Here is a 16031-nt window from a genome sequence, read left to right on the forward strand (position 1 = left end):
CTTATGAAAAGTATAGCAGTGTCTTCTGGATGCCTTATGAAAATGAATTTCCATTCTGTCTTTGGTTCATGATGTAGACAGTACCATGGAATGATGAGGAGTTGGAGTGGGGAGAGATGTTAAGAGATTGATGGATAATGGAAGAAGAGTTGTATAAATTGTTCTGATTCTGCTAACTTCACCCTGCATCAGTCCATACAGTGCTTCCAAGGTTTTTCTGAAACTGTCCATTTCTTATAGTACAGTAGTACTTCCTTAAGTTCATAATTTGACTCTTCTCCAATTGATGCCGAACTGCTCAATACCTTCCTACCTTATATATCTTTTGTATGGAGATTCTCCTCTCCTCTCCCCAGAAGTTTTTTAAATTATAGAACTGTCTCACTTAGGTTTTTGCATCCCAGTCCCCAAGTATAATCAGGAATTTAGGAAATGCTTATTGGTGATAATTATGAGCATTTTAAGCTCGCGAAGCATTATCTTCTCTACAGCCTGTTGGAGGCAGCTGGGGCAGTGAACAGAGAACTAACCTCCAGAGAGACAGATGTGAGCCCAGTTCCTTTATTTGGTGCACCTCTGGCTGTTAAGTTTCAGAATAGGTGCTGATCTCCATTGGTAAAGGAAATTCACTTGCAGAAGTCCCTAAACCAATAAATCCTAAATCTAGACCATATTTTGTCTTTACCATGGGATGTGCAAGCTTCTTTGGAGCAGGGGTCTTGTTGCTCCAATACAAAGCCCAGAACTTGACATCTTGTTGGCAGTTAATAAAAGCTTTTTGGATTGAACTATCCTCAGAGTAGGTAATATAATCTCTCCATTTTACTGATGAGTAAGTGATGCATAGAAAGGAACTCACGGTTATATAATTAACAGGTGTCAATCAAGATTCAAAGGCTAGCTTCCTGACTTCCAGACCCACAGTAAAAAGTAATAGAAATCTCATTTTGGAGTTAATAACTTGGGGACTTATGTGGCCTTTATATTTAATTTTATGAGTAGATGATATGTAATAGGGAAAAGGGAGCCAGAAGTTAATGGCTAATTGTTATTGTTTTAAATATAACTTGGTCTTTTTGCCTTAGTGTTTTGAAACAAGGTGATTGGAAAATTGGAAACTGGTTAGTTGGTTAAATAAGAATCAACAAATGGGCCATATTCGTGGTCTGTGGGTCACTCTAAGTTTCTCAGTATTTCTCCTTTTTCCACTGCCTTTGTAAAAAGGCGCTCAATTTAACCAACCTGCAGCATTTGTTTGAAACACTGGGGTTGGTAGGCAGTAATACATGTTTTGATTTTTGGTTTGACTGAAAGGACTTTTGTTTTTGCTCTCTCTATCAGAATGTAAACACTTGATCATCATATGGTCCAAAGCTTCTTAAACTGCTTCTTAACCCCCCCCTCCCCCATGTGGGGGGGGTCATAGAATTATGATTTATTTTGAGTAAATATTTGATTTGTATACCTATTTTATATACCTACATACTCAGGATCATGTAAATGTTTCTCAGGCAAAAAGGTGTTATGAGTAGAAAAAGTTTAAGAAGTTCTGATATAGTCCATCCAAATATTCATATGGAGTTGTCTTTAACTTTCTTTTTGATCTGTTTTCATTTTAATGCTTCTACTCAGCTCTGAACCTTTCATGAAGAATTCTTTATTAAAGCTCCACTTTTTCTCTTGCAAGACTATGTTTAATTTTGCTGGTAATGCTGGATTGTAAACCTTTCTTATTTTTTGCCTTTTAGAATATCTCTTCTCATTTCCAGTGAGTTGTCAAGTCTTTTGTGCTCCTACTTGTGGTTCTTGGCACTTGGACTTTTTAATCTGGAACCTCTGGATTTTGGTAGTGAGGTCTTTAGGAATTTTCATCTTGGGAGGGGCTGTTAGAATTCTTACTAGGTGCTAAGTCAGTGAATCGATAGAGACAATGGTTGTTTAGCTGGGTGCTTAACAGTAGATGTACTTAGTACTTACTACACAAGATTCACACCTTTAAGAGAGCCAAGAAACCAAGATCCGTAGGCCTGGAAAACTCGCTGAGCCCCAAGTGAGAGATAAGATTTTGGAAGAGACAATAAAAGATTTGGACTTTAACTCCTGGCTGCATTTAAAGTGCTTATTACACTGAACTGAAAGGAAGGCTGCCTCCAGAAGCTTCCCAAGAAACCTGCTCCCAGAGAACATTATATTTTAGAGAAGAATATTACATTATTATTAATATTACAATATTAAGGAAACTTTTCTGTTTTCACTTGGTCTTAGTGATTTTAATAAATCAGGGCAGTTTCTTTTATGCTTTTTAAAAACTATTTCATCCAGTGTCATAGTTTTGGGATTCTTACAGTTTAGTCAGTTGCTTTTGATACCTTGTTTATTTTCTTCCTTTTCAGTCATTTGATTTTGTTCTGCTATTCCTTGTTGCATTATGGTGTCATGGCTTACATTTGACCCATTTTAATTTTCAGGAAGTCTCTTTCTTGTGTAAGATTTACCACTGTGTTTTAAATGGGGAATTTTTCCATTCTCACTTCTTGTCATCAGAAATCGCATTTTATAGTCTTCATGTCTTGTGTGGCTAAGTTATTCTTTTCTTTGAGACTACTTGTGGAGTTGAATCTATAGTATTTTTTCATTGTGTTTGACATTTTTTTCTGATTACTACTATTCCCAGCCTTAATTTCTGTATTGGGATTCTGTGTTCCTCTTGAACGGGCTGAGTTCTGCGTGTGGTAATCAAGGAGGTCCTGTTCTCCAGAGGAATCTTTATTGGATTTTGGCCTCTGTCCCTTCTGTCTTCTCCTTGCACAATTTTCGGCCCAGAGCAGGCTCCATTCTTTGCTTTACCCATTGAAATGTTGCTTATTGTGCTGATGGTAAGCCTCCTGTCCCCTTTCCCTACATGCTTTGCCCCTGGGACAGCTTCCCCAATCCCTGGCCCACTTTCTCTCTTGCTTCCCATGGGTTCCTCTCCATTCTCTTGTGTACAGAGGGAGAACTTAGAACAGGTTGTCTCTAGTTTTCTTTGTCTTTGTTCCTGCTGGGGCATCTCTAGTGGTGGGTCTGGTGAGGACTGGGGAGTTCAGGCCTGTCCCAGCACTTCCCTGTATTGTTTCTACTTCTTAATAAGCACCATTATCCCCTCACAAGGGATCAAATGAGATAATGTTGGTGAGACATTTAGCCCAGGATTGCTTCTTCCCTCCCTCCAGTCCAACAACAACAGATGCTTTGTTCTGCACCTCTATTCTCCCACCTCTCTGCCATTAGTTTTTGGTTTTTTGTTCTGATCTTTCAGAAATGCTGTTCTTCCCCTATTATTTCTTTGTCCTTTGGGGAGAGAAAGACATACCTACTACTAATAATAATTTATTTATGTAGTGCTTTGAGATTTGCAAAGTGCTTTACAGATAATCTCATTTTATTCTCAGTAAAATGAATACCGCCCTGGGAGGTGGGTGTTCTTATTGTTTCCATTTTATGGACTGGCAAACTGAAGTAGAGATTCTGTAACTTGCTCAGGTATTTACCTAGCTAGTAATTGAGAGATTTGAACTTGAGTCTCCCTGATTAGGCCCCAGTACTCTAAGCATGGGACTGCCTGGTTGCTTTTCCAATATATATCTTACGTGACATCTTTAGTTTCTTCTAAGAAAACATGTGTTTCTCCAAGGAGGTTCTCTAGGCACCATATTATGAATTGACATTTGGCCAAAAAATGTTCTTTTGGAGTTTCTTGACTTAAGAATATGGTTGGGTAATAATCATGTTATTGCAAAGGGAAATTGAGTCAGGGCAACTTTGGAAGGGGATCTTCCTATACGTGCAGTCACATGTATGGGAGCATTCCTGCTTATCATGAGAACAGAATGCTAACCTGAAATTGTTCTGTCCTTACCCTAGAATCCCTGAAGGCCAAAAGAACTCCTTAAACTATGTCTTAATTGATCAAGGTTTCTGAGGGAAGAAGGTTGCTTTCATGCTTGTAGGAGCCTTGTCAATTCTGGGTAGAATTCATCCCTGGGAAGTTTCATCCCATTCATAAACTTTAAATTCCTTGGACTTGCATGTTAATACACGTATACACATACAAAAATTTTGATTAATATATATAATATGCATACATATGCATAAATATTTAATATATAGACACTGTACCATTTTAGTCAAGTCAATAAAAGAAATTTAATATTGGGTTATGTATCCATCTCGGCCTCTGTTTAATTTTAAATTTCAAGTTGAGACCTCAGAAGTCTTGTGTGGAAACCCCTCCTCCAATCCCTTCCTTCTGGTGCTACCAGTGAGGAATGGAGATTGTGAGAGGTCAGCTGAATTGAGCAAACTGATCTAGCAGAGTCTGAGGCAGGATTGAAGTCCAGTTATTTGCCCACAAGTCACTACTTCGTGCCCTAAGCACAGGAAGGTACCTTCTTCGGATCCAAGATTAGATAATCATTTATCTGAAGATAAATTGTGGATTGGAATGGGGAAGGCCTTTTGTTAGAGTTAAGACAATGGGCCCCTCCCTTGAAAATTTCCTCTACCTTGGGCTTATCTTCAAGGACTTAGAAACTAAGGACATCTCATCTCCCCAGCTAGCTTTCCTTGGGTCCGAGAATCCTGTCTTAGATCCTGAGCAAGTCAGTAACCCTCTTTCAGCCTTCCTTTCCTCATCTGTATAAAGGTCATTATGATAATCCTTCACAGAGTTAGGAGGAGTAAATCAAATAATACATGTAAAACACCTCACACACATTAAAGCACTATATAGATGCAGCTGGTACACTGAGGAAATTCCAATTTTTTTCATTTTTATCATGAACCAGTATTTATTGACAAAAAACTATGCTCAGGACTAAGTTTTGGGGACACAAAATAGCAGTGACTTCCCTTTGATATTTAAAGAAATTATCACTCCCCCCTCTTCCTTTTGCCCCTTCCCTTCTCTTCTGCCTTCTTACCACTTTCCCTTTTTCTTCAGTTCTTCCTTTTCTCCTGCAGTGGTACAGTCTGGAAGGAGCTCTGGATGTCAGAAATAGATACTCCAGTTCAGCTTTGGACACTTGTCAAGATAGCCTTAGTCAAGTAACTTTATTTTGTCTCAGTTTTTCATCTCTAAAATGGGTTGATTGGGCTGAAATTTCCAGGTTTTCTTTCAGTTCAAAAATGCTGTAGATCTATTCTGTGGTATTGATGTGAAACTAGCAACTTGTTAAAAACAACTGTTTCAGGCACGTTCGAGGAACATAAATGATAGCCATCCTTTATTCTATATCTGAAGCTTTTAATTTCAGAATAAGTCTTTTCTAATAATACTCTTAAGTTAAACTGTCGAAACATTTTTATTTGGTACATGAAAACTCTGAATACTGCTTTAAGACAATTTTTTGAACAGACAAGACTTACATTAAAAAAAATGAACTATTGTTTTCTTAAGAAGTTAACCATTTGCCTTTTCTTAGGAACTCAGCATTTTTAAGTTTTAAGAATATGTGCTCTTAAAGCATTGCTTTAGAAATTTCCATTTATTTCTGCCTTTTTTCAGTTAACCTGCAGATGGCAGAAGTGGTTTATTTTTGCTGTTTTTAACAATTCAGTTTTATTTAATATGTTCTTGTGTTGAAGGTAGATAATTAAATGAGCTGCATCTCTCCCATAATGATTATAGAAGATGCAAGTTAATGGTAAGATAGGAGCTAAGCTGAAAAAGCTTTGATAATTTACTTCTGCATTGGCCTGTCTTCATTTCATGGTTCTTGTGTTCTTGGATTATAGTTGAGAAATTCAGACTTAAGCATAAAACACAAGCAGTACCATATGTCAACCACTGAATTTCCTTAATTACATTAGTCAGAGTAATGAAGCTTAGATCTGCTTCATATTAACTACTGACTTTGTTTTGGATTTCTACTTTAACAGGTTGTTAATATAGAAATCTTTTTTGGTCTTGAAACCCCTTAGTATCATTAGAGATTTGAAACAGCCGTTAGGCCTGGAGTGTTTAATTGTCTGGGGGACAGAAATCCATTCTAGGGAAAATGAAATTTGAGTGTTTTATTTGAAACTTACTGGAAACTCTCGCTCTAGAAATTCACAAATTGCTTTTGGAAAGAATGTAGGAAGTGTCCTCAAAAGCTGCTGTAAACCTCCATGGCCATTCAGTCTTTGACTTATGGCTTGTACTTATAGCATTATGGCAGATGAAGCAACAGCAGACTCACGGAGACTTCATTTGTTACTTGTCCTATGTGGCCCTCTGTTGAATAGTACAGAAGATTGCTTTGGCAGCTCCGCTGACTTTCGTTTCTTTACTGTTGAACCTTATTAGTGACAGCAAAGGTTTTCTATATGCATGAGCTACTGCACACAAAAATTAAGTATCTTATGGGCAACTTTAAAAGAGATTTTTATATGTCTTTTGATCACTTTAAAACCAGTTCCATCTCTCTTGCTAGCTATGTGTGAAAAGAGCCAAACACTTAAAATGATGATGAAAAGCCTTACATTTTGCTCATACTTCAACTTTGTATGGATTAGAATGGAAAAAATACCTAGTTCTATTGGGAGGGAGAAAACACATCTCTCCCAAACACATCTCTCCCACAATCTCTGAATTTGAACAACAATTAGTAGAAGATTTAATTGGTGCCACATTTAGCAGTGACAATTAAGCAAGAAAGAACTAAAAAGCATTGTTTAATGGAGTGGAGAAAAGGGACCAGATTTTATTTTGAATAATGAAATCAAATAATATTGGTACTGCTTAAACTCTAGGGAAATCTGAAAAGTTCATCTCCTCTGAATATGGTTTATTTAAGGGAGAGAAATCAATAGTGTACATTGCATTTTGACTGAATGCTAATACTAGGGTTACATAATTTTCATATTAGAAAAACATATTTTGGCAAAGGCATTTTGTATAATCAGCCAATTGAAAAAAATGAGTTCAGATGAGAGACTTATTAGAGTTAACAGATTACTTTTTGCCTGGTACTATAATGTGTTAGATGTGTTTTCTCTTGGCAATTTTACTAAATATAAAAAAACCTCATGTAATTTATCAGAAGGTAATCTTTCCAATTTCTTGCTTTGAATTCTGTCACTCATCAATTTTAAAGAGAGGACAATGATGATCTATTATGGGATTTAAAATTTTCATTGCTGGCAAATTCAGAGAAGCAATTTCAATTCATCCATGAAGGATGGTCACATGAGGAATGGTTATGCTCTTTTTTTGTCAAATAAAAGTGAAAATTATTTGGCACTGACGAATGGTTAAATTGAAAGCTCTATACTCACCAGTAGTAAATTAAAGGTCTCAATATAGTTCTCAATGTCAACAGTAATGGAAATGGGAACATTTTAAGTAGAGATTGTTACTGAGACAGAAACATTAAATATACATTGTCATAGCAGATGAAACAAAGTTATTTGAGAGATATATGTGTTGAGGGCTTCAACTTTGAACATATTTGGCATAAACTGGAATGTGGAGGTGATAGCAACCATCTTAGTTAAAAAAAAAAATAGCACAAGACAATCTTTCTACCAAATTTGCAATCTTATCTACTGGATTCTGATTGCCATTTGTCAGATGAGAGTCTAGACCTCAGTTTTCCCTTTCAGTGAACCATCGTCCTTGACTCACCCCTGTGTCTGCTACTGCAGGGTCCTAATTCTCCTGTCTGTCCTGAACTGTGAATGCCTCAAACTCATCATGTCTAAAAGAGATTTGGTTTTCTTTTCCCCAAAACCCTTCTCTCCCTAATTTCCCCATTTAAGATTATATCATGTTCCCAACCCCTAGGAACCTCACATTTTCTTTAGCTAATCCCTCTTCCTCCACCATCCAATGAATTGTGAAACCTTGTCACTTCTCCCTCCAGGATGTGTTTCCTGCATTTTCCCTCTCTGCATTGATGGCCACTCTCTATTCAGGCCCTCATCATTTCTTGCTTGGATTATTGTAGTGGCTTCCTAATTATTCTCTCTGCTTCCCATTTCTTTCTTCTTTAATACTCTTTTCTTAAAGCTTGGGGCTGACTGTCACTACTTGTTTAAGAAATTCAGCAGTTCCCTCTTGACTGAAGGATAAAGCTGCTTTGTTTTCTTGCTCCTGCTTGTATTTTTTTTTAGATTGAACGTTACTTTCCTTCATTCCCTTATAAGTTATGAGCAGCCTGGCAGACTTGCTGTTTCCCATATGCAGCCTACCCTCTCCTTGTCGGTGCCCTTGCGTAGGATGTGCCCTGGGCCTGGAATATACCCCTTCCACGTCTCTGCCTTATTGAGACCCTCAGACTGCTTGGTGTATACATACAACAACATGTATGTGCATGTTGATTCCACACTCCCTCCCCCCATTCTCTCCAGTGTAATGCAAGCCCCTGGAGCAGTAAGGGCAGGCTGTATGGTGCTAGGGGAAAGTCACTGGGTTTAGAGTAGAGCACCCAGCTTCTAATCCTTGTGTGATCTTATGCAAGACCTTTCAACTCCCTGATCCTTGGTTTCCTTCTCTGTAAATCAATGTGTTTGGATGGAATGAATGAATGAATGGCTACAAATGCACTTATTAAACACTTTAAACATGTGCTAGGCCCAATGCTAAATATTCAGGCAAGCTGGGCAGCCCCTGCTTACTTTTTAATAGAGGAATGCTGCTCATCTAAGGAAACCAGAGTTGGCAGAGTCATATGGCTGGGAAATTCATGGTGAGCCTGGGAATGTGTGTATGAGGAGCCAGAATACTGGCTGGGCTCTCCACCTTCTTTAGAGCTACTCTCTTTCAGTCCTGTGCCAGCAGTATCCTTTGGCTGTTATGTTTGTTTTTGTGTCCTTGCTGCTGTAATCAGCACTTAGTAAATCATGGTTGAATGTTGACAATTGACAGTTCATTTGAGAATTGGTTCTTCAGAAATAGCCTCATTGAACCCTTAGATTTTCTGTGTGCTCTGCTGCTTGTGGCCTCCCTCACATTCATTATCTGTAATGTTAATGACAGGAGCGGTCATGAAATAAATATTCCCTCAACCAGGAATGAAGGACTTCTGAAATGGCGACAAGATGTGTGGGAATATTTGTATGCTGCTGAAAAGTAGTTGGATTTAAGGGAAACGTTTTCAAGGAAACCTAACCACATATTAGGATCATAGCATCATAGAAGTAGAGCTGGAAGTGATCTTAGAGGCCATGAGACTCAACCACTTGATTTTATATATGGGAGTGCTGAGGTCCCCCAAAATTTTAGTGTCTCTTGTCTTGTAACAGGTAGTATATGGTATGGCCAGGATTTTACTGTGAGCCATTTGTTTTTAATTCATCAAAACATACATATAGATAGATAGATAGATTGCCCAAGTTAGTAATAACTTTTTAAAAAACCACCTTTAGTGTCATGCTGGTCTTTTTTTAAAGTATGGCATGATCAATACTTGATCATTCTATGAGGAATTTTAAGGTCGATTTTATTTTATTTTAAATCCAAACGTTTATTTTCTCCTTCCAAGTCTTTTTTTTTTTTTTTTTTTTTTTTTTTTTTTTAAATAACTTTTTATTGACAGAGCCCATGCTAGGGTAATTTTTTACAATATTATCCCTTGCATTTACTTCTGTTCCGATTTTTCCCCTCCCTTCCTCCACACCCTCCCCAAGATGGCAAGCAGTCCTATACATGTTAAATAGGTTACAGTATATCCTAGATAATATATGTGTACAGAACCAAACAGTTCTCTTGTTGCACAGGAAGAATTGGATTCAGAAGGTAGAAATAACCCGGGAAGAAAAACAAAAATGCAAACAGTGCATTCATTTCCCAGTGTTCTTTCTTTTGGTGTAGCTGCTTCTGTCCATCATTGATCAATTGAAACTGAGTTAGATCTTCTCTTTGTCAAAGAAATCCACTTCCATCAGAATACATCTTCATACAGTATCGTTGTTGACATATATAATGATCTCCTGGTTCTGCTCATTTCACTTAGTATCAGTTCATGTAAGTCTCTCCAATCCTCTCTGTGTCCATCCTGCTGGTCATTTCTTACAGAACAATAATATTCCATAACATTCATATATCACAATTTACCCAGCCATTCTCTAATTGATGGGAATCCATTCATTTTTCAGTTTCTGGCCACTGCAAAGAGGGCTGCCACAAACATTTTGGCACACACAGGTCCCTTTCCCTTTTTTAATATCTCTTTAGGGTATAAGCCCAGTAGTAGCACTGCTGGATCAAAGGGGATGCACAGTTTGATAACTTTTTGGGCATAATTCCAGATTGCTCTCCAGAATGGTTGGATTCGTTCACAACTCCACCAACAATGTATCATTGTCCCAGTTTTCCCACATCCCCTCCAACATTAATCATTATTTATTCCTGTCATCTTAGCCAATCTGACAGGTGTGTAGTGGAGTTGTCTTAATTTGTATTTCTCTGATCAATAGTGATTTGGAACACTCTTTCATATGAGTGGAAATAGTTTCAGTTTCATCATCTGAAAATTGTCTGTTCATATCCTTTGACCATTTGTCAATTGGAGAATGGCTTGATTTCTTATAAATTAGAGTCAATTCTCTATATATTTTGGAAATGAGGCCTTTATCAGAATTTAAGGTCCATTTTAAACTCCCTAAGGAGAAATTTTTCCTTCTCATCCATAATGAATTAGTCTATTTGTATATCTGGGATAGACAGTCTAGGAAGGCACAAGTTGGGCCCAGAATTAAATCAAAGGAGAGCAGGGTAGATTATCTTTCGGGAATTTAGAGTTTCCTTGATTCCCCTTTGATCTTGAAACAGGAATGTAGTTGGTCTGAGTAGAATGTAATGTATAAAAAAAAAATAAGGAATTTTATTATTTATTTTTAGCTTGTTTTTGTTTTTATGTAGTATCACCTTTTCAAAACTTTGTGTTCCATATTTTTCTCCCCTCCTCAAAATAGCAGGTTATTCAATATAGGTAAAACATGTGTAGTTCTTCTAAATGTGTTTCCATATCTGTCATGCTGCACAAGAAAAATTATTTCAAAAGGGGGAAAAAAACATGAGAACAAACAACAAAAAGATGATAAAATTATGCTTTGATCCACATTCAGTCTCCATAGTTTTTTTTATGGATGCTGATGGCACTTCCCATCACAAAGCTATTGGAATTACCTTGAATCACCTCAAAAAATGAGGAATTTTAAAGCATCATCTTCAGTATAATTGGAAAAGAACATGAGTTTGGTCATGTGTTAAGGATAAAAGCTCAATGGCCCCAGTACTTCTTAGGTGTTCTTTTCATTTCGGGAGAAATTGAGGGAGGCCATTGAAGGTAGGTCCATTCCATTGGCATCCTCTATGCATGCTAATTTTACTGCTTTTCAACATAGCATTTTAGAGAGATGCCTGAAGGCAGTTAAGGGTTAAGTGACTTATCCACTATCATTCACCCAGGTTGTGAACCTAGGCTTTTCTCACTTTTAAGCATCACTCTGTATCTGTGTTCCTTTCTAGGCACTATTAATTTCAAAATTAAATGTTATGAGAATGACAACTCTTTTCCCCCCTCTAGAATTAAGAGGTTCTCTTTCTCAACTAAATTCCTTAACATGAGATAGGAGAAAATTAGATGTAAATTTGAATCTTAAGTCTTAGAGCATACACATTTAGTTAATAATATATATATTTTTTTTATTTCAGTTGATCCTATTAAAATTTTAATGCCTTCCTTGTCTCCTACGATGGAAGAAGGAAACATTGTGAAGTGGTTGAAAAAGGAAGGTAAGTAAGTGTGTGGGGGGAGGGGAAGTGGGTGTGAATTTTCATTTTGGATTTTTTGGTTTATGATTAGTTTCAGTCATGGTTGGTATAATTTGAGTTATTTAGTCAGCTTATAAAAGACCAAGAAAAACTTTCCCATCTTGTTTCAGTTTATTTTTTTTCTTAAACAGAAAAAAATGATATCCTAAGACCATGTTTCTATTTTTACTCTTTGACTTTAGATATTAGTTTCAAGATTTAAAAAACAATTTTCACTCTCATTTTCAATTTTTTTTTCTTTTGACCCTTTAATTCCCGTTGTAACAGTTATTTTAAACAATAACTGTTTACTTTGTGCAAGGCATTACCTAGGTATCTAAAATACAAAGAAAGGAAAAGCAATTCCTACTCATTGATTACTGGGAGGGTACAAAAGGTACCCAGATGAGTAACTAGAGTAATCAAAATAATTTCAATAGGGAGAGAAAATGATCATAAGAAGTCAGAGAAAATTTCTCTAGGAGGCAGCCCAGAAGCTATGCTTGGCAGGAAGGGAGAGGTAAAGAGCCTTCTAAATAGGAGGAAACATTGGTGCCAGAGGTACTAAGGTGATTTTTGGTCTCACCAACCAACCATCAGAGGAGATGAACTTTTCAGATTTCCCTAGAGTTTAAGCAGTACCAATCAAACCAACCAAAGAAGGAGTATTATATTTGGTGTACCCATTTGGGAACAGAAAGTTCAGGAAAGGGAATTGTATAGAATTTGAGACTAGAAAGGTAGATAGCAGTCACCTTTAATTACTTTGTCAACCTTTTTAAAGCACTTGCTATGTGTTAGAGATTGAGAATACAAAGATTAAAAAAAAGTGCTCCTAGTCCTCAAGGAGGACTAGCAGAATAGTAACATCCTCAAAAGACAAAAGGAAATTTAGAGGATGAAAAAGAAAACCAGAGAAATCTGGGAGGATTTTGCATGATAGAGAGGGAAGTGAGCAGAAACAAGGTAATTGTTCATGCAATGTAACATTCACATAATTACCACTTTTTTTTAATAATTAAGTTAAATTTTAAAAATTAGTTTCAGTTCTGATTTTTTTTTCTCTCAAATCTGGCCTGCCTATCCCCATTGAAAAAGCTAGAAATATGATACTCATTAAGCACATGAAGTCTGCAAAAAGGTAGTTGTACATTATCCATATTGTAAAAAAGGAAAAAAAGCAAGAAACAAAGTGGAGGAAAAATATATGCTTCAATCTGCATTCACTTTGTCAGTTCTTTCTCTGGAGGTGGATAGCAATTTTCACCTTGAGTCCTTCAAAATTTTCTTGGATTGTTGGCTTCAAAGTAACTGAATCTTTCACAATTTTTCATAGTTAAAATAAGGATGTTACTATATGCATAGTGATTGTCTGGTTCTACTCATTCTTTTTGCATCAGTTCATAGAGGTCTTTCCAGGTTTTTCTAAAAATTATCTTACTCAGTATTTCTTAATATTCTATCACAGTCATATACTACAACTTGTTTAGCTGTTCCTTAATTAATGAACATCCTCTCAATTTCTAGTTCTTTGCCACCAAAAAAGCTACTGTAAACATTGTTCATGAAGGTCTCTTTTCTTTTGTCTTAGATCTCTTTGGAATCTCTACCTTGTAGTGGTATTGCTGGGTCAAAGGATAAGCTACTTTTTTTTTGCCCTTTGAGTATGAATCCAAATTGTTTTCTAGAGTGGTTGGATCAGTTCAAAACTCCACTAACAGTTCTTTAGGGTACTTGTTTTCAAAGCAGTTTTCATCTTGTCTACCCTCTTAGTCTAATGGTATGAGATTCAAGCCCTTGTCACCCCTTCTAGACGATTTCAGTGACCTCACATTTGGTCTCCTTGCCTTTGTGTCTCCTATCAACTTAAAAATCATGATTTGGCATGATTATTTTTCCGATTCCCTTCCCCCCCCCCCACTTGCCAGTGCCTTTTCCTTCCTAATGACAGTATCATTTTTGTATTTTTCTGCATTTGTTTATTCTCTTTGAATATCACAGATATACAGAAAGGCAACATGCTACCTTTCAGAATAGAAGTTCTTAATTGAGCTCTGTGAGCTTGGTTTACTCTGTAACCCTAAGCATTTTATTTTATGCATTTCAAAATCTAACTCTGAGGTGTGTATTGGCTTTAGCATATTGCTTAAGGGTTCCATGACATAAGCAGTGTTAATAACTTTTGTTTTAGAATGTAAGTTTCTATATGTCTAAAGGGCTAGGAAATTGTGCATATCCTCTGATCCAGCAGTACCATTACTGGGTCTGTATCCCAAGGAGATCTTAAAGGAGACCTGGAAAGATTTATATAAATTGATGCTGAGCGAAACCAGCAGAACCAGGAAAACATTTTACGTAGTAATAGCAAGAATGTGCCTGATCAACTGTGAAAGACCTGGTTCTTCTCAGCAGTTCAGTGATCTGAAACAATCCCAATAGACTTTGGACAGAGAATGTCATCCACATCCAGAAAAAGATCTAAGGAGACTGAATATAAATCAACACATGCTATGTTAACTTCTTTCTGGTTTTTTTTTTTTTTCTTTCCAGTGATTTTTCCCTCCCAACATGATTCATAAAGAAATGTGTATTAAAAATAAATAAACTTACTACAATTAAAAAAAAAAAAAAGAATGTAAGTTTCTGGAGGGTAAGGATTTTTTTTTTTTTCATTTTTTTTTTTTTAAATCCCTGCACTTAGTAGATTTTTATCTTGGCAGTTGCTTAATAAATCTTTGCTGATTGAGTATACCCGGAGATCACTTGACAGCATTCGAAGGGCACTAGCTGGTGAGACCAATGACCTTCCCTTCCTGTGCCTGGAAAACTGCTCTCTGTCATCACATCTTCTGGAGAGCAGCCATGTTAGCTCCCTCCTCAGGGAGCCTTCTAGTGATCCAGGCCATGATCCTAAGGCATCTGAAGGACTGGCTATTGGGGACAACTATGTTGTTGGGAATTTGTTTCTAAGAAAGTTTTACCTCCATAAATAATCTACTCTTTTAGACTCTATTTCTAGGTTTCTCATCTCTGATGAATTATAGAACTCTGGTTATTTCTGTATTGGATATACTGGCCTGGTATTATTCTCAGTTCTCAAGTCACAGTTCAATCACAGAAGAGTCTTTTAGGAATAATTGTAAGAAGATTAATTTCATCAAATTTCCAGGCCTAATTAGACATTGCCAAAGAAGATTCCTTGGACTCACATTTGTCTTCTTTTATCCACTCTCACTTGATAAGTTATTCATGTATATGAGAACATGGAGAATATTTTTTAAAAATTTATAGATTTATCACTGCCTCAGACAGTATGGTATAATGGAAAGGCCAGTGGCTAGATTTATTGTAAAGAGAAATGAGGTTATTTCCTAACTCTGCTGCTAATTACTGTTTGTGCGTTCTTGAATTGTATTTCCTTACCCGGGAATTGTAGCCCAATTGATCTCCAAAGCATCTTCCAGTTCCAAATCCTATGATACTATAAGAATCCTGGTATATTTTCACATGTGATGTATACTGTTTTGTCTCAGTTAATTTTTAAAGATAGCTAGTACTTTTTTTTTTTTTTTTTCTTCTTCTAAATGTGACCCTTAAACAGCCTCACTTCTTCTAAAGCAGTACCACTTGGTAGAAATTTTGCTGATAGTCTAGAGTGGTAGGAATCCCTTTTCCTTGTCAGTCATGCTTTTAGCTCACCTAAGGGATGCCATTATTGGGGTACTCATTATGTGTCCAGGGTTTTTTGTCTTTCATAGGTAGGGATTATATTAAAATATGCATTCATATTTATTAAGTACACTTGATATGTATCAGAAGTACACATTTCTACAAAGATAAGGGCTTTATAAAATAGTAACTGAAAATGTATTATGGGGTCGTGGTGTTCAGTCATTTCAGTCATGTTCAGCTCTTCCTAACTTCATGGAGGGTTTTTTTTTTTCATAGAAATACTGGAGTGTTTGCCATTTCCTTCTCCAGCTCATTTTACAGGTGCGAAAACTGAGGTCAAACAGGAGTAAGTGACTTGCTGAAGGTCTAAACAAGTATCTAAGACCAGATTTGAACTTAGGAAGATGTCTTCCTAACTGAAGGTCCAGCACTCTGCATCTACTGTGCCACCCAGCTGCCTCTAATGGGATTAAAAATGGTTTTCTTTTGTCCTTGTGACTCATTAGTCATATGATTAAAGGAGTCACTCCCTTTTGTGATCACAGTGTTCTCCTTTGTTAAATAAAAGGCAGTTCAATTA

At 36.7% G+C, this 16031-nt stretch overlaps 1 protein-coding gene across 1 annotated transcript in view; it reads left to right on the forward strand.

Moving 5' to 3' along the window:
* Window positions 1-16031, forward strand: part of PDHX (pyruvate dehydrogenase complex component X) — a 75591-nt gene that overhangs the window by 4146 nt on the left and 55414 nt on the right. The window contains exon 2 of the mRNA XM_031942859.1: window positions 11681-11761. Within this exon, the coding sequence (XP_031798719.1) occupies window positions 11681-11761 (81 nt within the window). The remainder of the gene's footprint in view (window positions 1-11680; window positions 11762-16031) is intronic.

The sequence above is a fragment of the Sarcophilus harrisii genome, chromosome 6 (assembly GCF_902635505.1).
Source record: "Sarcophilus harrisii chromosome 6, mSarHar1.11, whole genome shotgun sequence".
Taxonomy (NCBI): Eukaryota; Metazoa; Chordata; class Mammalia; order Dasyuromorphia; family Dasyuridae; genus Sarcophilus; species Sarcophilus harrisii.